General features: G+C 42.4%; 2 protein-coding genes across 2 annotated transcripts; one reads left to right on the top strand and one right to left on the bottom strand.

Moving 5' to 3' along the window:
* The first annotated feature begins 617 nt into the window (after positions 1–617).
* On the top strand, positions 618–20117 carry tprn (taperin). Its single transcript, XM_053887952.1, has 4 exons — positions 618–2779; positions 17324–17519; positions 17667–17791; positions 18352–20117. Exons 1-4 carry the CDS (start codon positions 779–781, stop codon positions 18412–18414), a joined length of 2385 nt encoding a protein of 794 aa, XP_053743927.1. The 5' UTR covers positions 618–778; the 3' UTR covers positions 18415–20117.
* Positions 20118–20261: 144 nt separating this feature from the next.
* On the bottom strand, positions 20262–21817 carry ssna1 (Sjogren syndrome nuclear autoantigen 1). Its single transcript, XM_053887965.1, has 3 exons — positions 21582–21817; positions 20719–20918; positions 20262–20444 (listed from the first exon to the last, which is right to left on the bottom strand). The coding sequence occupies exons 1-3, from the start codon at positions 21631–21633 to the stop codon at positions 20352–20354; spliced, it is 345 nt and encodes a 114-aa protein (XP_053743940.1). The 5' UTR covers positions 21634–21817; the 3' UTR covers positions 20262–20351.
* Positions 21818–22863: the final 1046 nt, after the last annotated feature.

Here is a 22863-nt window from a genome sequence, read left to right as displayed (position 1 = left end):
GTTACTTAACATCAAAAGTACATGAGCAAGAACATCATACACAAGGGTTTTGTTGGTTAAAATCTTTGGGATAAATCAAAATAGAAAATTGAGAGAGAAAAAAGGCCCAGTATTTACAAATACAACTTAAACATTTTCCCCCGCAAAGAACAAATTCCTTTTTTGTATCTGCTTTGCCAAACGTACAAACAAGATATATGATTATTTAATACTATATACGTAATTTATTGATTCATTTCCATTTATTTTATTGACTTATAATTTAATCGTGCATCGTCAGTAGTCACATACATGCACGTAAGTAAACGAAATCGTATGAGCTTCAAGTTAGAAATCTAAATGTTTAGCGTCATAAAGTGAAACTACATTGCTAATAAGACATTTACTGCTGTTCACAGTGCTGTATCTGATCTGAAGCCAAAGGCAGAACGCATTCAGTGTTATTATTATTATGAGGGGCGGGCTTGTTGATTGACAAGTCGAGACAACAATGGCGCAGGAAAGGTTTCGCCTCAAAGCGGGCGTGGCCTCACTGGTATTGACCAATCAGCTGGCTGTAAGGAGTGATGACACGCGCCTGTGATGGAGAGGGCGGTACCACGCGCAGTGCGAGACAGACGAGCCGCGGCGAGGAAACGGAGGAAACCGAGAGGAGCAGCCGCAGGATGTGTCTGTGTTAGCGGTGAATGGTTCTGCCGGTACATCGAATTGAAAAAGACTCCGGCGGGATCTCGTCTCAGCCTGTGCTTCGTTTTCACTCTCCACAAAAGCCCTCGAGATGTCTGGCGGAGGAGACGTGCGCGTTCTCCGCCAAGAAGCCGGACAAGAGAGCCCCAGGATGCCGGCCTGGAAGCGAGAGATACTGGAGAGACGGAAGGCAAAGGGCGGTGGGTCTGGGGCGGCTGCGGAGGGCACGAATGGGACTGGTCCTCTGCGGCTCAACTCTGAGCAGCCGGCGAATGTGAACGGCGCCGGCCGGAACTATACCATCACCACGGCCAATCAACATTTCGCCCACAACAAAGAGACGCGACCAGCGGCTACCGAGAGGTCCGCACCGAGGGAGAGTGATGGACCCGAGAGTCTGGTGCTCCAAGAGAGCCTGGGCCCGCTGGAGGAGAACCCCTTCATCAAACTGGAGAAGGAGCGCAGGAAGCGGCAGGATCAGGAGAACGCCGCGCGCCCGGTCCAGCACATCCTGGAGCTGTATGGTAGCGTGCCTGGTATCCGGACTATCAGAGCCGAGAACATCATTATCATCGAGTCGGACCCGGATTATTTTCCTGAAGGCAGTGGAGTTAAAAGTGGACATAACTGGCAGCAAAATGGTGTCAGTAGTTATAGCTCTCTGAATGACCTCCTGGACCGGAGAGGGAGTGCTGTGACTGAGATAAGAGCCAAGGAAGTGGTGATTTATGACACCACGTTAAGCAAGAGTGAGGAGAACCTCAGTACTCTGGGCCTCCCTGGCAACGAAGGCTCCGTTTTTGAGACTGGTGGTGCTCAGGGAAGGGTCAGTCGGATGCTTCAGAAGTTTGACAGTAACTATGGGAAGCTGCAGAAGAAGTCCCGTAGCACAGAGAACCTTCTTGACCTAGATTGCAGTGCCAGCAGCAGGCCGAGACTCTGGCCAAAGCCACATCAAGACCTGGTGCCAAAGCAAAGGCTGGTTGGCAATCGGGTGCCATCATCGCCTGTATTTAAGAGAAGCCCGTCCTCGGAACCAAAGCCAAAGTCTGCTCTTCCTGATACCAGTAGCTCAAGTGTAGCTGTTGCTCCCAGAGATGAGTCCGACAGCGGGAAAACAAAGCCCATCTCACACACAGATTCGGAGGGCACGCGTGTGACCCTCAGTCCACAGGTGCCATGCTCTCCAGAAAGCCGTCGTTCCCACGCCGAGCCCACTCCCAACCTGTCTAAAATGTCCCACAGCTCCCCTGCCTTTGAGTTCCGCCCGTCGCCTAAACCGGACTTTGCCCAAATTCCTGACGGAGATGTTCAAGCAAAAGCTTTGGCAAATCTGCGTCTTCAGTCACGCAATTCTTTCACAGTGATACCCAAACGGCGCCTCTCATCATCAGCTGGTGTCCCCGCTCCACCCAGTCCCATCAAGTCTTCGCCCGCTCCTAGAGGGCCGGAGCGGCCCACACCAGGCATGCCGACCATTAGCCCCGCAACACCAGGTGTTGCACTTCCACAGCAGGAGCGTATACAACAGGACAAGAAAGAGCTTGTTAGGGCGATAACACCACCAAAGTCTGGTCCAATTGTAGCTCCTCACATCTCTGCTCCCGACCCCACTCCCTCTCCCCCACCGGCCGTAACGTCGCCCCCTTCGTCACCAGCTCGTCTGAGATCACCCCTCTCACCCCCACCTGCCACACGCCCTTCCCCAATCGAATCTCCTGCCTCATCTCCTATCCCCTCCACACCCCCACCCACAGACCACCTGCCTATAACAAACATCGACGACATCGAAGTGGAGTCCCCAAAACGCGTCCCTGTTCCAAGCCCTTTAGTCCAGAGAAGAAAGGGTAACACCTTCACCGTGGTGCCTAAAAGGAGGGGGGAGTCAGAAGCTCTGCCAAGTTCGCCTGAGCCCCAGCAGGAAGTGTCCAGTGAGACTCCTTCAGGCACTCCGACCCAACAGCCTCCATACACTCAGCTGGGCACCCTGCTGAAGAAACGCTACCCTGCTGTGGAGGAGATCGAGGTCGTCGGTGGCTACCTGTCCCTGGCAAAATCCTGCCTCTCAAAAACGGGCTCCACAGGCAAGAAGGTAGGAATTGATCTCTGTTGTTTTGCTAAATAATTCAGTGTGTTTCCGCATTCTTATGTTTGATTAGTAAATGTGAGGCAAGGCACCAGCCCACTCTTACATCTCTTGTCTTGTCAGGGTTTGAATTTGGATGTTTTTCCTCAGTCCACGTTTTTCTGCAGCAGCACTCCTACACTCCCACTGTTTATTTTGAAACATGCGGAATTCAGTGTCCTCACCTTTTCTTTAATCCTTGAATTCAACGCTGGTTTTCAAGTCTTCGCTTGACCCGGTTTGGGGATTAGAGGATTAAAATCATGTGTATACACATCAGCCACTTACAACTGCATGCTCTGCGCCCTCCTTGTTGAACCAATGTGATGTGGCACAAATGACTGGCTGTGGGGAAGCAAATCGTGTACTCTGACCTATGACACGTGTGGAAAATGATTCCCTGTGTATGCTCGTACATGGTCACCCTGTTGTGTTTAGTGCCAGCTGACATCACCAGTTTGTACACTCCGTTGCTTCAGTGATGATGCGAGCTATATTCTCAATTGTTTATGATGAGGAAGTGAATGTATGTTCTGTCAGAACTGCTTACTCAAGGTGAAACCAGCTATTTGGTAATACGAGTGAACAGGTGACAGTGTGCTACATTGGTTGAACAACTTCCTGGGTTTCATTCTAGTATTTGACATAGGTGAATGCATTTACCTTTCTTGGCCTTCTGTCACTTTTATTTAAGAAATTAATAAACAGTTAGAGAATGTTGCCATCGGCATGCTCACACTGATTTTATGATTTAATTTTTGTGCTTGTGCCGCGCTGCTAGCTGGAGTTATCTAGAGACATCTTCTGATCTTGGCTCGCTGCGAGGATTTTGATGCCACCAGTGCCTTCTCAGCCAAAAGTTGCACAGCAACAGCCTGTCTAGTCCGGAAGGCTCAGGTCCATTGTTTCTGATGGTGAATAGTTTGAGCAGCCTGGCAGCTTTTCAATCTAGGTTGCTGTCTCAGACAGGTTCCTTGACCCGGTCAATTGTAATCCTCCCGTTTCCAAGTACAGCCGGTCTCTTACAGTACATGCAGGGCAATGAACTTGGACACTCATTAAGTGTGTAACTGTCTGTTCGGATTGTTTTGAATCCACTGGTCTGTTTCTGTCGTTGTAGTTCAGTGTTAGCTGTTGTTGATAGCTGTTGAAGATTTTGGATGTGATCACCCAACTGAGTTGAACTGAGCTCTTCTCTTCAATAACTTTAAACTGATAACAAGATAGAGGTTATAGGATTTAGAGCAGGGGTTACCCAGACGTTTTGTTAAGAGGGATGGATTTTGTTTCGAAGTTCTTCAGAGGCAGCAAAACTAAATAAGACCCTAACAAAAAAATCAAATATTTTTCTATCTGAGGCTTTTAAATGGTAGGAAAATGAAACCCGGTGCTAAATCTTAAATGTGGCATGATGATTATTAGATTATGTATCAGATTATAGTTATTTGATAGCACTTTAATGTGTGTTTTTAGCAGCTGGCATCATCACTTAGTAGCTCATTTAACTGCTGGACTCTTGTCAAAAACAGCTGCTGTTACCCTTAAAGGATTTTTCAGAAATAACAGACAAAAAAAATGCAGGTATCAGGGCGCACAAGTATTATTAGTATTAGATTGCATGTAGTGCAATATTTTTTTGTGTTTCTGTCCTAAACTTTCTCTTTTTTTCTCTGGCCGTCATCTCATTCAGTTTCTTTCGTCATTCATGTTGTGGCTATGACATCACATTGTATAATGTGGTGCACCTGGAATTGGTGTCAGAAAAAAATGTTATGTGTGATTAGTCTGTGTTATTGGGATCAATTGTTTTTGTCTGCAAGTAAACTGCTGGTCGTCTTGTGTCAAACTGGTTGTTTTTTTAAATTAATTTTTCACTTGCCACACCTGACCAATGATTAGCAGCGCATGGCATGACCCACTAGTGCCCACTGAAGTTGTTGTTGCAAAGCATTCACATTAGGACTCGTGCATACAGCGGCCCAACTTTACACTGTCCACAGTAGTGGACACAATGCATGGGAGGGTCAACAACTGGGATTATTCAGGCTATCAAAATGTCATGACGCCGTATTATCTTTTCAGATTATTTAATCTGGTGCTTATTATTGTTTCAAGTACAACCTTTAAAGTGCTCTGAGGTTGACTGGCGATAGTTACCAGAAATTATGATCACATGAATCATTCCCTGGGCCGGAATTTATGGCTGCTGTAATGTGTCTCGCAGCAATGGGACGTGAGAGACATGAACTTTCCTATCACTTCTTTACCCACATTCAGCCTTTAGTGTTTGATGTTGACTTTGAAGACCATGTGTGGTGTTGTGTAAAAATTGCTGCGTAGAATTGTGTGACGCCCTGAGGTGGTTGTGGACCACAGTCGCCATAATTCCTTCAAATATTAATTGAATGTTAGATTTCAATTGTTGAGGCATCATAAATGTGAGACCTTTAAAGTCATCCCTTTACACTATTCAGAATGTTTTACCTAATCACTTCAAGATCAAGGTAAACCCCCCCATACTCTTCTAATAACTGGACTATTCTACTACTTTCGCCGAGTTGGCTCTTACTTTTTTTTTTTTTTATAAATCGTGGAAATGAAAGAGCGTTTCTGAATGTTATAAAGGCTTCCTGTTGTCCTTCTGTGCCCCTTTCAAAAACAACACTTTTGTTCCCCTCGCTTTGTCATCATCAAAGCCTGGATTTTTATGATCCATTTCTTTTCAAGCGTGGCTGTTCAGGCAATTACAAAGGCACAGAGACTGGGCATGACCAGTGCAATTTGTGTGGAATTTTCACTCATTGCTGCTTCTGTGTAGGACCAGCCTCTGAATCAGGCCTGGGCTCAGCCTTCCAGGCTACAATTGGCGGTCTCAGCCCTCTCTTTCCTGCAATCCCAAACTTTTTTTTATGAGAAACTTGGCTTCGACTGAATGTTCCACTTGCACGTCAGGATTGAAATTCTCTGACCATAGTGGATAACTTAGGCTTCCCTAAAACTCCAGCCGCTTGTTCTAATTTCATGGTACAGTATCGAGGGCTGTCTCCTGCACTATCTTGGGTGTTTCTCCAAAAGCTCCTCGCCACACTTTTTCCCCATCCTGTACATACAGTTCTCCTGCAGTAGTGGTTAATAAGGCCCGTCCCCAGGCCTCCAGCTTTCTCTGAGCTCTTCTCTGTCTGGAAGGAATTGTGGAATAGTTATGTAGGTCAAGTGCAGCTTCATGTAGGACGCCAAATCCTTCATTTGCATCAGATACACCCAAGTGGAATATATATATACTCTTGAAACAACTCAATTTCCTGCACGTTGCTGGGATTTATGCCTTTTTACTAAGCTCAGCTGGTATTCTTGATTGACTATACTGGTGCGTAGCATATCCTAGTTCTAGTGTAGCTCTGTCAGGTTGAATCAATCAAGGTTTTTTCTTTAGTAATAAAATCTCACATTGTAATGGAGTGGCTTCAAACAAAAAAAAAAGAAATTTAAATCAAATTTACATTTAAAGCTATAGCTTGTAAAGTTGATAAAATTCTGCATTATTGCGTTAATTCGTTGTTTTACGTGGTAAGACGTTCTCACGGTCAAGGTGTCAAACAGTGACAATCTCAAGTGTCCTTTTGTGTCCAGTGTTGACGCTGAAGGCAGCCTTCCATGTTGCAAGCTGATGCATAGGTGTTTCACCAGAGTGAATTATGTCTACTACTGCATGACTTTCCCATATGAGGGGTAAGGGTTGACTGTGAGCTCTCATCACTGCTTTGACTCGGATATCACTTGGCTATACCTGTATAACAGGTATACAGCTACACTGACGACGCCTCCAAGAACCCACTGCATCAAATGTGCATGATCATTCGAGGTGCTATGTATATCACATGACACACTTGTCTACAGAGCCAAAGGAGCGTGACCATAAACCAGTCCTTTAAGGGGCTTTTCACACTGTGGATTCTGTCTCGGGTGGCCCAAGTTCTTCTTTCTCTGTCGCTACTCAACAACTCAGATATTAACTGATGACGGACCTCCGCCTCGGCTGTAACAGAATGTGGTGCTTCTCAGCCAAACGTATACATGAACAAGTGTTATGTTTATTTTACGAATAAATGAATAAAATAGTGGACACATGCGTAATACGGACCACCTTCATTTAGCTACACTGCTCGCACAACTATTTCAACAAAGTGAGAGAGATTACTGACGACAGAGAAGATTTTTAACAGTGAAGTACAGATCCAGACGTCAGAAATGATCAATGAATAGTCTGGTAATCTTCAGTAAGTTCAGAAAAACAAGTGTCTTTCATCCTTGCTGTTCTCCTCATGCAGACAGCTTTCATAGCTGTGAGATCGCGGCAGTAGCAACAGCACAGCAACAGTTAGATCCCAACATTATTCATTGAAGTAAATCAATCTGTCAATAAAATCAGATGTTTATATGCCTAGTCCTGGACCACTGTACAGCGTTCCAGTTCCCCAGCACCAGTTTCCTGCAGCTGCAGCTGCACACCTTTGTGTTCTGGGAGTTTGCCAAGTTGTTTTTGAATGATGTTGCCTGCTCGGACAGCGATCAGACTCCTTGCTGCCCGGCATCTATCATGTTTGTGTGGAGTAGCGCTAGTTTCTGGCATCTCGTGCAGAGTCACCTGAGGCGAGCAGCTCACCCCCCGTGGAGAGCTTCCTGAGACAAGGCGTAGCACTCCAGTTGGGATGAAGTATGCGGCCAAATCCCGATTCACAGGAGCAGGAGGCAGGTTAGATTTTGTTGTTCCAAATGATCAGGCACTCTATAAGTATAACAGTTTGTGGACATCTGATTGGTGAAAAGGTGTCCTCTTGATGGGTTGTAACTAAAACCTGATCCCACTGCGACCCTTTGTGGAACAGTTTATCTTCCCCTGCCCGAACCCCAACCTCTATCTGTCTTTTACGTGATGTGCTACTCAATCAAGATGTGCCGTGAAAGGTGAAATATGTCGTCATGCATCAAAGTGCAATGCTGAAAGATGACTTCTGCATCACTTTGGGATACAAAGGTCCACTTGAAAATAGGTGGTGATAGCATCAGCACAATGGCATTACAACATTTATCGCTATAGACTATACACAGTGGAGCTTTTATTTTGAGTCAAAAGAGGACTTGAGTTTTTCATGTTACTAGCATTTTTAGCAGCTCCATGGTCACCTGATTAGTGCTCCATCCACACCCTAGGGAGTTGTTATTTGACTATGGTCTGAGAAAATAAAGTTTTTTCAAAATATCAAACTTGTGTTTGAGACTGGCTTCTCTGTAGTGTGTGCTTCGCATAAGAAGCACTTCTGTGTTAACAATGATCGTCTGGTGCTCATTGTAATGACAGAGTAGTTGATGATTTGGTGTTAATATTAACAATAAGCTGAGCAGTTGTTGCCGAAAGTAGACTACTATGCAGTGCGCCGGCATTGTTGTGAAGTGGCAAGTTTTGAGGAGAGAGTCAAGGCAGACAGGTCTGTGACGTCATCACTTTCAAAACTATCTGGACCAGCTGTTCACAGAGAGACATGGATCTGGCATTTTGATTCACGCCATTGTCCATTTTCAACTATGGCCAGACAACAATTCATCAAACGTTGTTGAAACTGTGTGTAAAAACTCTTGCGTCATATTTTGAAATTTTTGCTATTAGCACAGTTAGTTTTGGATGAAGATTACAGAACTAATTCTGACTTGATCAATTTCCAGAAGTCGCTGGATTACCACAGCAATGGCTTTGACCACTCAGTTATATAAAAGAACACTATGAACTGTACATTTCTAAATAATTCTTATTATTATTTTGGCAACTCTTGTATCTGTCATCAGCATCACCGCGAGTTGTTTCTTTAATACCTCTGGTTGGTAAATGTCATACAAACAAATGTGGGGTGAAAAACAATTGAAATATAAACAGCTAAAACCTATGGGAAGCTCAGGAAGGTCCCACATTTACATTGTTGGATTGAAGTACATGTGTGAAAGTCCATTGTGTTTAATTATTCACCAGACAGCAGGCTTCCTTCATCACTCCACCCTCACTGTTCCTGCACCATACACCTACACCCTCACATTTATACCTTTACCACTTCCCAGATGGACTTTCTTTAGTGATGCATCTGTGTAGGCTCCAGTTCATGTAGGCCACTGTGAATGTAAGAATTTGCTAGCTTCTTATTATGGATGGGAATGAAATTGTTGTTTAAGTTGAAGTTTTTTAGCCCTGTTTTTTTTGTGTGATGATGAGAACAATTGGAAAGCTGTTAGACGTTTTAAGTCTTAGCTTGGTTATTCAGAAATTGGATCACTAAGAAATGTTCTTTATACCATTTATAGGTTTCCTCATGAAGTTTCTACGGCACAGCAGAATCGTATGTGTTTGACAAAAAGTAGATTATTTCATAGCTGTCACTATGTACTATGTGCTATGTATTACGATGTACTTCGATACAATGTTAAGCGACTGTGTACGGCAACATGTTTCAGAATAGCTGCTAGTTCAGTTAATGGTAATCGTAAATATTGCTGGTCAGGATTTCAGTCACACACATTTTTACAGCAGCATAATAAGCTGCTGTTCGCCATCACTTTCCCCAAAACCTTCAATGAACCCTTCGATATCCTGTGGGTTCTCTGTCTGTCTTCCCCACTTTTCTCTTACAACTGTTTGATCATGCCCACTGGTGCTTTCATGTACATTGCAATTTTGTAACAGAAAATAAATAAGTTGGGATTACTGACAAGGTTTTCTCAAATTCATAGTTTGGATTTAGAGGGTCCCACTGTTATGCCTCCATGCAAAGGGACCACACCCCCACACACGCAGTCACACCTATGAAATCTTCGAGTCACTGATTAACCTTTGTATATGACCAGACCGCAGTAGGCTAAAATTGATTTATCAAGTCACAAACAGATATGGCAGTATGCTCTTGTGTCATCTTGTGAATAAGTGGTATCTTCCTGCAGTATTTGTACAGATTTCAACCTGTGCGAGTGGTTCATTCCCACGTTTTATTGGTTAATAAATAGCGGAGTAAATGTATGAAAGAATGAATGTCACAGAAACACGTCATGCTCAAAGGCAGTTTTGCAAACCTGCTAAGTGTAATTACAAGTCAGTGAGCTATCATTGTCATGATTTATTTAGTGTGTGTCACTGGAGTGCATTAGTAAGATGGTAGGATGAGGATCTATATATGAAAGCGTGGTTGAGTGAAAGAGTTTTTTTGCCCTATGATATGCCAGTTGAATGTCATTAGATCAGGTGCTTCCCTCTATGCTGATATTTCCCCATCACCCCTAAGTTATCTTACATTGCAAGAGAGTGTTTATTTGCAGGTTCATTCTTCAAGACGTGAGGTGATTGAATAAACGTTTCATTCCCTACACACTGAAACGGTGCAATCATGTCTTTTTCTGCTTACATGGACAAACTTGACTCCCTTCCCCTGCCCCTCCTCCCATGCCTATCTCACTGCACGCTCCCATTTCCCCTCTGTCGTCGTATATCCATGGCACCTGTCGCCGGGGCAACGCTAACTGAGGCCATTCTATCTCATCATTAGGATTCCAGGATCAGAGCGCACACTCTCTCTCTTCTCAGACCCTTTGACGTCAAATGCTGATGTGGCGCTTTTCTTGCATGAACCCATGAGTATGTGCCTGTAGATGCTAGACCCCGACCCTAGATTTAAATTGGACTGGATTAGATAACCTTTATTAGTCCCACAGTGGGGATATTGGACAGCAGCAGCAGCGGTAAAATAAACAGTAACTGAGTAGTGGATTTTTATGGGAATGTGGTCCAAGGTCTGTTTCTCAGTATCTTTGCTAATTTGAGGTCACAAGCTCTTCAGAGAAGGAAGTGAAAGTGCTCACGTCTGTGAACCTCTTCATTTTTAGGCTCAGCTGCATCGACGTTCATGACTTATCATGAACATCTGTTCATCACACCGATACACTTTCAGATACCGTCTGCTCTTAATCTATGATTTGTTATAATATGTTATTTTGGTTCAATCTATGAATAGGTGTTACAGATTGGCTCAATATTTGCCCTTTCATTCTTATATTTGTCCTTTTTTTGTCCTCTTCTGTTATTTCATGCCTTACAGCAGCATTCAATTTGGGACTGTAACTTTTTACACAGCAGGACAAACAACTTGGAAAAAAGAGAATCACAAATTAAGTGAATTTACTCGAACTGATATCCTTTTTATGTTTGCAAGGGCTCTTTTGGGTTATCACGACACTGAAATTACAGACTCAATATTGATACCCTGCAAGATATTAGTGCAAAATTCCATTTGAGATACATTGTGGATTTTAAAAAGTGTTGCTACAAAGGGCAAAAAAAAAATTTTATTAATATGAAAAATGGAAGTGTATATATTTGATTTTATTTGCAGATGAATAATTGTATGTAGGATTTTTGTAACCATGTGTGTGTCCACTCTGTGTTGCCAGTTATGCTCCTTATTTGCTGTATCTTCCAATGCTTGTTTTACACATACCTGTGCATTCAACCTTTTAAATACGTCATGAAAGTTGGTGGATGAAGAGATGCTTCTTTTGCTATGGTGGGACATCACATGACAACAGCGAGAAACTAATGCCCGGGTAATTCTCTTTCCTGTTCTTCAGAAATTAAACTATCATACCTCCAATTGCTGTTCGAACCAGGTGCAGTCAGATTACACTGGCTGACAAGAAAAAAAATAAGAAGATAGAACTTGAGTGTGTTGGCTGTCGTAACCCATTTCAAATCCTATCGGGATGTAAACTCTGGTGACCTAGCACAAGCCATACAGTCTGAATAAAAAGTGTGTTTGTTATTTTATTCCTTCTGTATCATCTGTGACTGTGCCGAACAAAGAAAATGACCTGCAGTCGAACTTCTGTGGGCGATCCCAGCATGCTCTTTGTACGAATTGTTGGGTGAGTCCAACCGAGTCCTTAAGTAACTAACAGCACAGTGGATGATAAAGTTGCGAAATCTTTTCCACTAGCTCTCATGAGGTGTTTCTATTTTAATATCTCTTATCAGTCAAGTGATCCCACCCCGTCTGTGCAGGTAAACACACACACACCCACAGCTCCAATGAGAGTAGTGTTATGGCACTGACTCATTTAGTCTGGAGACACGACAGTGTAAACACAGATTTTTACGCTGGGCACTGCTCATCGCCCACGCCAGCCCGATCTAGCACCCACGAGCCGCTCTGCTGTTCACACAACGATCAACACCCGTAACACTCCGTTACTCGCTTCCACGTCTGATTTCACTCACGTAGCAATTATTATTTTCAATCGTCAATATCATTTCTGTGAATATGTTTTGGTTTGGCCTTCGCTGTTCCAAACATTTATTTTCCATTTTTGATCATTACACTTGCTGTATTTATCCACTTCATTTCATGCGCCAAATATTTCTGGAATACAAAGTGCATTTCCTTCATAAAATTGTCTCTTTTAATATCACATTTGCAGGTCGGAGGGAGTTGTCGACACAACTTTGAAGAAGTTAAAAGTGATGTAGTATTACGCTTGGGTTGTGTAGTTTGTTCTATCACTTTAATTTTGGGGTTAATTTGTGGATGAGTTAAAGGGAACGTGCCTGGGTGGTTTGAGATGTTGACTTCATGTCAACTTCATCGTAAGTAGCACAAAGTGCTAACAGTGTGCAGTTAGGAAGACGAATCAAAACACTGGTTATCAAATGCAAATGATTTTTGTCAGGGGCTATGGGCAGCACAGACATATTTTTTAGAATGAATGTTTAGATTTGCTACTAAAACTGTAGGTTTTTTTTTGCATACATCAATGAATCAATTGTGAATTAAAATAAATGTATATTGAATTGATTATATAAAATGCTTCTTTGTCCTTGTCCATCTTAGTGTCTTATTTTAGTGTCTATATTTTATGACCCTTTCATAGAGTGGGACTCATTCAGAATTTTATAATAGCTCAATCTGCCAATAGAGTTAAGCACATCACTGTCAGTTGTATCATGGTAGCTGTTGACCCTCTTGACACAGTCCTGTCACTGCCAGTGGGATTTGGCCTTCAAATCACTGTCTGTTCAAACTTCATGCAATCCAGTTGGGAAGTGGCGAGCGGGGGCTTTTTACTGTAAGTAGTTCAAATAAAAGGACAGTATAATGTAAAGGGGTCGCAGACAAAAACATGCTGCATTTCTTTTATGGAAAATGGTGATCTGTTTTTCTTTGATGAGATTAGCAAAGATGAAGACAGATGGACTTGAGACCTCTGAAATCTGTGGCTCTTTCGACTTGAATACACACACCATCAGTCTGTGCATCCATGCCCAGCATAAAATATTCTAAATCATGACTTCAGTATCCTTCCACCAATGGACGCCACAGGAACACTGCCAGGAATTGTTTTCCAGGCCACTCAGCATGGCTGCCCTCATTTGCTGAAATGTGGCTTCTACTGAATGGACACTCAGTCACACACACACACACACACACACACACACACACACAGGAGGCTGTCTTCCGACCAGTGTTAATCAGGTTGTGCCAGTGGAACATCACACAAAAGCTCCGCTCCCACTTCTATTGGGCATTATGTGTTTTGATATGAATCCTGCTGGTGTGTATCTCTGCTTCCACAGGGCAGGGTGTAGTCCAGTCATTTATATGGGACTACTACTACTGGACAGCTTGCTTTTATTAGAGCAGAAACTGCCTAAGTCCATATACTTTAGCGCGGAAAATAAGATCCATCTCTGCTGTTTTCTGCTTGAATCCAGGGCTATTATTGAAAAAGAAACTCAGACCTGTGAGTAGTACGTTCCTGACTCGCTTCTGTAGTTTGAATTGCTCAAAGAGAAAGAAAGATGAGGTGAAGATGTGTGATCATGCAACACATTCATGAGAAGAGACCTGAACTCCTGCATGATTCTTCCAATATTCATCATTCATTGTCATGTAAATATTTTTGTACATTGATGCCCCTGCATTTTGACTCTTTCGCACTTTATGTTGCATCATCCTTAAGAGGTGCACTCATCATCTGAGGTAGCGATGCAGAGCTTCCTGTGGGCAGATGAACTGAGAGGACAGTGAAAAAGGAAGCAAGCCCAGCGGTTAGCCTGATTTATTGATAGGCCAGACTTTTGGAAACTTCCTCTAAGACAGGATGGTGGTTTAACAAGGAAACACTTTTTTTAAAGACTTGCCAGAGGAACAGAAAGACTGTGTTCCTCTGAAAAATAGCCTGAGACCTTCTCTTTGTGTAAAACAACAAGTGATGACACTGTTGGAATGTTTTTGTGCTGCATTATCGAGTCGATTTGTTTCCAGATGGTTTATTTACATTTGTCTGGATTATGCAAAGTGTTGCCATCTTTATTTATGTATTTTTTGGGTGGGCTCAGTAAATAGTACATTTTTTCTTATTATTTATTAATGACAATCGATCACATTATAGTATTTGATGCCAGAATTATCAAATTGAAATTCTGAGTATACACATAAGCGTAAACATCAAGGTCCTCAGAACATTTTTATCCCTCTATTCTGTTTTGAATTTTTTAAAATATTAATGCTTCTGTCCATCACTTCACACAGTCTCCTAGTGTTATGATGTCCCAATATATAATGTGGTGCACCTGGAATTGCTACTGATAAATGTTCTGTGTGAAAAAAAAATGTTATTTGGACTGATTAATCGTTTTTGTCAGTTATTACATAGTTGGAATTAATCTCTTAATGCCCCAGACCTTACTTATTTGCTTGTTTTCCATGGAGGAGACGTGACCTCACACTGTTAATGCTTCTTAGTTAAATAGAGGTTAGTCTGGATCTGGAATTGGCTTGTGTCTGTTGATGTTTATAGGTGTGAGCTTGTTGTTTCCTCTTAACTTTATAAATTACATTTATCGGTTCTTATCTGTTCATTCACTTTAAAACTTGACTTCAACTTCCACTCTTGTTTTCCCGTCTCTTTGAAGTTTTTCTTCCACTGCCCCCTGTCATCAGACTAATTCTTGTCAACACTCTTTCCTTCTCCCTTTGTCTTATTCCATTTGTGAGTCCCACTTGAGGACGGTCTCAAACCCAAAACCAATATCTCCGTCAAGTATTCAATTTGCTATCCATTGCTTGTCACATCACTGCGGCTTGGATTTCCTGGATGTTTGTTTCTCTTCTGATTTTACCATTACTCAGGTGCGTCTGCAGGTGCTCTATGTCTTACCACCTGGTGGAGTTTCACTGTGTTGTTATTTAATTGAATGCTAATAATAAAAATACAATTCTCATTCATTCTTAATTCTGATCCTCTTCTAGACTTTTCTACCCTGGAAGGCAGAAATGCAAACCACCGTGTTTCATTCTTTTGTTATTTTCTGTTTTCATTTCCAAAACGGAAAAGAAAAACATTTGTTTTCTTTATATCACAAGAGGAAAACAAAAACCAGAATTCTGTTTTTTTCCATTTTGTTTTGAAACACATATAAAAAGACGAACAACACAGACAGTTAATAATGAACTCCCTATTAGCACATTAATAGTTTGTTTTAGAGTGTGTTTCATAAAATGATCAAGTGCACACCTTCAAATTCTGGGAATATGTTGAGCCCTCGATTAGCAAGAACGTGGTGTTGTGCTTGTGTTGGCTTGAGGCCTTGTGATGAAGATTATTGCAGATTTAGATCAGGGCCTGCAATGTAGGTGGAGCGAGGTTCAATACAAGTAAGAGCATTCAGCTGATGGCTGCCCAGACTAGCAGTTTAGTTTAGTGTTTAGTTTAGATCCAGTATGACTTAAGAGGTAGACTTTTGAACAGTCAAAGTTATTTCAGGGATTCACTCAAAGACAAGTGTGGCAAACACTAGGCCACGTGTGATCGGCATACAGTCTCGCATGTACAAATCATGTCGCATATTGCACTGTGACAGTCTTCTCAAAGATGCCATCTAAAGTTACATTTTGTTCCTGGTTAAACATATCAAACCTTAATTCTCTTTGGCTTTGATAGCTGTTTTAAGAAAGGTTTGAAAAATGGGCATTTGTGTGTCAGCCCTTAAGTAAATAAGAAATCTCAAGGGCTCACACACAATTGCCCATTTTTCTAAGTAAATAAGAAATCTAGCTATGATTGCAGCTCCCCCTGTTGGTCACCCATGTGAAGAGTTAGAGAGTCTGGTAATGGAAGGAGAACTACACTAGCGACAGCATTGGCATGTGCTGGCGGCATTTGGCAGGAGCGGGGACGACAAGCAAGTCACTTTGATCCGCCATACATGTCCTGACATGGTGGTTAGACATGCAGCCTCGTTGAAAGAAGGCTGTGCATTTTCTCTGTTAACTCCTGTTTCATTCCACAGTCCAGAAAAATCTGAAGTTTGTAGATGACTCTCAATTGTGACTGGTGACCTGGTGTCTGCCTGTAGCTGGGACAGCGTCTGCTGTTCCCTGTCACCCCTCAACACCCCTTAAACCAGTGATTCTTAACCATAGAGCTGGGGCCCATGGTTGAGCCGCAAAAACTTTTTTTTGTTTCACATCTTTGGGCTGCGAGGGCCGTGAGACACTCTGTTTTTGGCAGTAGTGTGTCTTTGAATTGACTTGACAGCTGCAAATGTGAGAAAAGAAAAAAATGATAAAGAAAGTGATGCCGTCCCCTAGTAAAAACTGTTCATGAAAGCACCCATTGAAGCAGTTTTGAAAATTAATTCAAACATTTTGTGGCAATACTTTCATTTACTTTTTTGGAGTTCAAATAAAAATTTTATTTTATGATATTTAGCTATGGTTTTATTATATTTATTTTATTCTGTCTTTTTTTTTCTCAACAGTTTGCGTGAAGTGTATTTTTTTCTTTTTCTTTACTAAATTTGATGAATATGACTTGCCCCTGGTTCTGCTGCTGGTTGGACCTTTCGATGACAAATAAATATCTCTGCGACGATCACATGGTTTCATGTCATTTCACAACTTTTTGGTTTGTTTACGTGTAAGTAGATTGAATATGGTTATTGAACACAAATGAAATCAAGAGTCATGAATCAGTTCTGTTACTTGTATGGGCCCTGGGCCGACTGGTTCTGGGAAAGGTGGGCCCCGAGACCAAAAAGGTTCATATCCCCTGCCTTAAACAACTGAGCAGCAGCTGATAAATGAATGCCTTTTATTTAGCTAAAAAAGAAATGAGATACCAAGTGCTCAACACTACAGTTAATGCTTTGCCGTGACTTTAGTGTTGCAGTGATTCAGCGCTTGGTGAAGCGAAGGTCCTTGAAATCATTTTGCGTTACCTGTTGAGCTTTGTGTTGAGTTGAACCACAGTTCATGTGACACAGTTGTGTCACATGAATGTTGGTTTGGGTTTTAGCATGGTTTGATACAAGGTTTGATGGAGGAGTGAAATGAAACCTTCAGTTAAATATATCCTTATATAATTGAATCCTCAAACATGATTGTGATTTATCGTTCTCAAACGTTACTATCCTTTGTTTTCCAGCTCAATATCTCCTTCAATGAGGTGAGCCTGCACAGTACCTACGAGTACCCCTCCGAGAACAGCACCTGGGACAGTGGCGAAGAGGACGAAGACACCAAACCAGATGGGAAGGTGCCAGACGAACTGCCCAGCATGGTGGGACGCATACACATTCCCAGACCCACTTTCACCAGCTCCCCCAACAGCAACGGCAATGGTGAGTGTAAATGATTCGCTGCCATCTGCTGTTGTGAGTGTCATTGCTGGTGACGTCGATGAGCTCCGACTTTGTCTGTCTTGTTGTGTGACGTGATCAATGCCTGCTGGATGAAACTGGTACTATGCTTTATGTTTATTGCTCCAGATCTGTCCAACTATGTTCCCAAACACTCTGTGGACTTCAGTGCTTGGCAGGACTACAAACACGAAGACAGTGTTTACCAGGAAGCCACCGCTGCCCCGGAACCCCCAGTTACTGAGGAAGTCATGGTGAGCAGCCTTTTTACAGAAATGATTTTATAGTACTCAGTCTTCTCTTGCTACAGCAACAGACTAGTGTTGTGACCAGATGAGACCAGAGCATACAGAGACCACGGCTTTCAGGACCTGATACAGAGTCGAGACCAAGACCAATGAAGGTCGTGAGACCAAGACTGAAATACAGAATGCAGGAACATAAGTCTATGAGCCGTATGGACGGACACATTTATTTCTTACAGCACAAAAACAGTTGTATTTTTTTCCAAATAAATCAGGGACTGAAATGTTTTCTTTGGAAAAAAATCTGTTCTGTATTCAGTTTGATCTCAGTCTGAGTCTCACCCCCCTCATTTGTTTTGATCTCGGGCCCTCGAGGTCTTGGTCTTGGTCTCAGTGCGCTCAGATCCCGGTCTCGGGTTTTGTGGTGTGGACTGCAACACTCCAACAGATATGTCCACATCCAGAGCATCTGGTCTCAATGACTGATCATTTAAATTATAATAATAATAATGTCTTTTTTTAAAAGCATCTTTTTCAGTGTGTGTTTTCTGTATGTTTTTCCACCGTAGCTGACGCCAGCCGACAGCTCATCTCTGTCCGACTACAGCAGCGAGCCTGCTCTCTACTTCTGATGTCTCCCCCTCAGCGTCCAGACACACCACTCGATATGAGCACACGAACACACGGAGAACACTGCCACTTTCTGAACAAGCTGCTTTGTTATCATGGTACCGCTCCAATTCTCCCAACCACTCGATAAGCAGCTGGACTGTTTTACTCTTCTGAGCAGTTGATCTGTCCGCCTGTCCATTACCTGCTCTTCCGCTGAATCTAGACCAGTGTTTACTTCGCAGAGCAAGAAAACGCCAATCAGTGGGTGATGCTACAGTGAGTCCAGTGTTACTTTGAAGACAGAAACAGGACAAGGAAACACACAAGGGTGCCACAATTGTACTGTTTTGTATCTGCATGTATGAAAAGAACTGAATGCCTTTTTGTGTTGTTTTTTTAATTGTACGGTTAATATCATTACATGGCAACAAATGGAGAGAGGGGGAGGGTGGATTTGATCCTGTGGAAGATGAAGACGTAGCAACTCTGATCAAACGCTTGAAAAAAAAAAGTGGCCTTGGCCAAAAATGTCTGTATCTCATTGGAGAATGTTTCATCTTTCATCTTCGGATTATGAACTGGTAGCAGAAGCTCACACCTGACACGCATCTTCAGATGTGTGTCACTGAGGTTTACAAACTGTGTTCTGACTATTGACTTTGACATTCCATTGAAGAAACCGGTCCACTGAACATTTCTACTTCTGCATGTGTGAGCGCGAATGTATGTACGACTTTTTTAATTCAGATTTTTATAAACAGGAGTAGGTCGATCACCAGATTTGCCAAGCTGATACTCGTTCTGCCAGTATTGTTGTACAGTCTCCACCTTGTGAATCGACAAAGACTCCATGTCCGCTACAGAAGGACCCGTGTCTGCTCTGGATATTCGTTTGCACTACCATGCGTTTAGATTTATTTTGCACACTTATTTTGGCGATTTTGCCTGACTGAAACGTGCACTTAAAACAGCAGGATAGGTTTCATTTTCAACCACTTCCACCTGTTGTTTCTACCATTTTAAAATGCTACTAGAATGAAGACCCATGATTTCAGCCCTGTGATTGTGCGGGTGCTGGTGAGTTGTCATGCGGGTCCAGAAACTGCTGAGCTGCCGATACTACATAACCTTTCAAGTACAAATATTTATCATGTAAAATTTACTTTTTTAATTTACAGAATATTCTCTAATGATCCATACAGTCATATTTACAAGATGAGATAAATATGCAACTAAATACAACAGTTGAGAGGTTCATATAACAACAAACTTAAGATCCCAGCTCACATTTATTAAGTTATTAACTAGCAAGCTCTTTTAAAACCACGCGTGTAACGGTGAACATGAACTAATCCATACTTTCAATTCATAACAAAACTGGAGTCAAACTTGACACGTGGCCAACCTCCAGACTTTCCAGATCATATGCCTTCGTGTTCTTACTTTTGCTCAACAGCAAGCTTAGAGACCAGGGGGAGCGAAAGCCAGAAACACGTCACCATTGCCATAAGCAGAAGTCACGTGACCTCTAAAACATCTACGTGTTGCTGTGAAGCCACTATTCATGTATCCCTCCGTTGCAAAGTGAGCAGTGTGTCTGTCATTCTGGTGAAAGCAGATGTGCTTACTGTAAACTTGTCGTCAGTGATTCGGGCAAAATTGACTTTGAAATTATGTCACACATGTACAGATCAACCAACAATAAACAGAATGAATAAAATAATCTGTGTGTCTGACGTGACCATTTGCCATCAGGACATTCTGACCCATGCATTTCTCAACCCCAGTTTTTGAGTATGCTCAAGAACGAAACTGTTATGCATCTCTGAAGAAAAAAAGCAAACATCTATACACCCAATTACATACATTGGAATGTGCGTTTATTTCAATAGTTTTGTACATATCTCTCAGATACAATAAAATAAAGTGTCGGTCAATAGCATAAATCAAGTGTCCATCAATGGTCTTTCCTGCGCGGTTCAGTGGCTTTACTCAGGTTACCCGCCTCCTGCTTCAGCACGGTCAGAAGTGACTGTGAACTTTCCAGGATCTGCAGGAAGTAACAACACAACTTTAATTAAAAAAGTCACTAGCTCAACAGCTTTGTTGGTTTTAATCAGTGTTGTGTTGGGAGTGACCAGCATGACTTGTCGGTCACAATGTCAAGTCGACAAAAATATTGTGTTTAGAGACTTGCCGACGACACAACACAAACATTGTTACGAAAGAAGAAGAACACAGTTTAAACATGAGAAAATACTACGTTACTACCAACGTGACTACTAGACGACCACCAGCACTCAGTAATATTTAAGACAGAAGACCTTTGTGTACGCAGCCTCAGTCTCCGCAATGGTGCGGTCCAGGTTGCTGCGGGTGACGCATCTCTGTGCCAGACTCTCGTTGACTCTGCTCAACTTCTCTGTGAGGACCCTGATATCATACTGCAGCCGTTCCTTCTCCTGCTCCTCCTGCTTGATCTGACGGTTCAGCTCCTCTCGTTTCTTGCTCAGGTCGTCGATGCCTGAATGATACATGGACGAGTGAGTTCGCCAGATAGTATGAAAGATTTAACAACAAAATGACACAACAACACAGTTACACGTCAACCTCCAACATAACTTATCAAAGTCAACCTTCCTGGTCACGACTCACTTCTTCACATGCTACTTAACGCAAACCTAAATGGTTGTTCAAACCATTCTGGCCTCCAGAACTTTGTCTCCAAACTTTTCTACAGGAGCTGTCCCACCAATATACTCGCTTCTTGGCTTTCCCTTCAACATCACACCCATGGAAATGTGTGTGTATATATATATATATATATATATATATATATATATATAACTTTGATAAATAAAAGAAGCATATAAGAACCACAGGGCTAAATGGAAACAAGAGCCCAAATCTATATGATCTGCAGAAATGTGATGCTCCTAAATGTCCACTGCATTTCATTGTAAAACCAAGGAGGTGGTTCCTTGACTTAGAACTGAATGTTACGTGTTCTCTCCCGAAATATATTCAACATTTTACATTTTCTGACGATGACCACAGTTATCATCGAACATCGAAGGAAAGCTTCGTGTCGAAAACGCATTTCAGTGACTTATCCGCCGCGCTACACGATGAAGTTAACTGGAAATATCCAATATATTTCAGATTCATACAAATAAGACTAACTTACACTTCACTAGTTCGTTGTTGTAGGTCTGGAGAGCAGCAGCTTTTTGAGTCATTTTGGAATCGATATCAACGATTATGCGCTGATAAAGTTCAACAACTCATCTATTAATTCCGACGGGATGATATTTTAGAGAACAGTCTAAAATAGCGAATAATACGAAGGGTTCCGGGCGAGGCAGATTAAAGTTGACAGCTTGAGGTGCGAGCGCAGACTGAAGCGCTCGAACATGGCGGGTCTCCAAAACAACCGTCAGTGATTCAAGTGCAGCAGCGCCCACGTGTGGTTCGGAGCATTAAGACGCGACTCATTTGTCATATGATTCAATTGAGAAAATAATAACGCATAAATCATCATTCATTCCATTTGAAAGTTATTTAATATGTCGATACAAAAACAGTCGTGTACATTTAAATTAAAACATACCGGTTCCGATGACAGAAAAAAGAAGGTTCTTTAATCTTTAAATACTGTGGAACTTGTTGACCGCTGGCCTCAACGCACGCATGCTGATGACGTATTTCCGGTCAAGTTACGCTTCAACTACAAATTCAATAAATCCACATTGACAGTCGAGGGGAAGAAGCTTGTTCCTGTGACGGGAGGTTCTGGTCTGAATGGACCGTAGCCTCCTGCCAGAGGGAAGAGGAACAAACAGTCCATGACCAGGGTGAGAAGGGTCGGCTCTGATCCGACCTGCACGTCTCTGGGACATACAGGTCCTGAAGAGGTGGCAGGCTGCAACCGATGACCTTCTCAGCAGAACATATGATGCGCTGCAGTCTGCTCTTGTCCCTGGAGAAAACTTGTGAAAACTTAGACTCCATGAATTAATGAAATAAAATTTAAATAATAGTTTACATAAATAGTCAAAAGATTCTAACCACCAATGTTTGACTGTCTGAATAAAATATCATTTCATACTGATGTCCGTTGTGTTTCCTAACTAACCAGTTTAATGCCAACCATGCCTGTCAGAAGGGACTGGAACCCAAACAGTGCAGAACCACAGATGCCCACTGAGTGATGAAGGCACCAAATTAAAATGCTACGATCAACAGTTTCAAATCCAACAGTTACGTTGACCAGAACCAAGAAACCAGGAGTTGGAATGTAATTAACAGAGCAGATTCCAAACATTGAAATCCGGGGACTATAGTGAATTCCACCAATTCTACTTCTCCTCATGCGTCCACTTTTGTGGAATCTCAAACATGAGTCCGTCAACTTGACGAAAGTTGGTCCCCCAAAAGTACTGCTCATTCACTCGAAGATAAACTGCATG

Source organism: Synchiropus splendidus, chromosome 1 (genome assembly GCF_027744825.2).
Source record: "Synchiropus splendidus isolate RoL2022-P1 chromosome 1, RoL_Sspl_1.0, whole genome shotgun sequence".
Taxonomy (NCBI): Eukaryota; Metazoa; Chordata; class Actinopteri; order Syngnathiformes; family Callionymidae; genus Synchiropus; species Synchiropus splendidus.
This window is presented reverse-complemented; position numbering and strand designations above follow the sequence as displayed.

What these genes read in the sequence shown, in the direction of transcription:
- tprn (XM_053887952.1), top strand. Translation starts at nt 779, where the DNA reads ATGTCTGGCGGAGGAGACGTGCGCGTTCTCCGCCAAGAAGCCGGACAA. An exon ending in CGGGCTCCACAGGCAAGAAG is followed by an intron (nt 2,780 to 17,323) that starts GTAGGAATTGAT and finishes TTTGTTTTCCAG; the next exon opens with CTCAATATCTCCTTCAATGA. An exon ending in CCCCAACAGCAACGGCAATG is followed by an intron (nt 17,520 to 17,666) that starts GTGAGTGTAAAT and finishes TTATTGCTCCAG; the next exon opens with ATCTGTCCAACTATGTTCCC.
- ssna1 (XM_053887965.1), bottom strand. Translation starts at nt 21,633, where the DNA reads ATGACTCAAAAAGCTGCTGCTCTCCAGACCTACAACAACGAACTAGTG. An exon ending in CAACAACGAACTAGTGAAGT is followed by an intron (nt 20,919 to 21,581) that starts GTAAGTTAGTCT and finishes TGTATCATTCAG; the next exon opens with GCATCGACGACCTGAGCAAG. An exon ending in CTGAGGCTGCGTACACAAAG is followed by an intron (nt 20,445 to 20,718) that starts GTCTTCTGTCTT and finishes TACTTCCTGCAG; the next exon opens with ATCCTGGAAAGTTCACAGTC.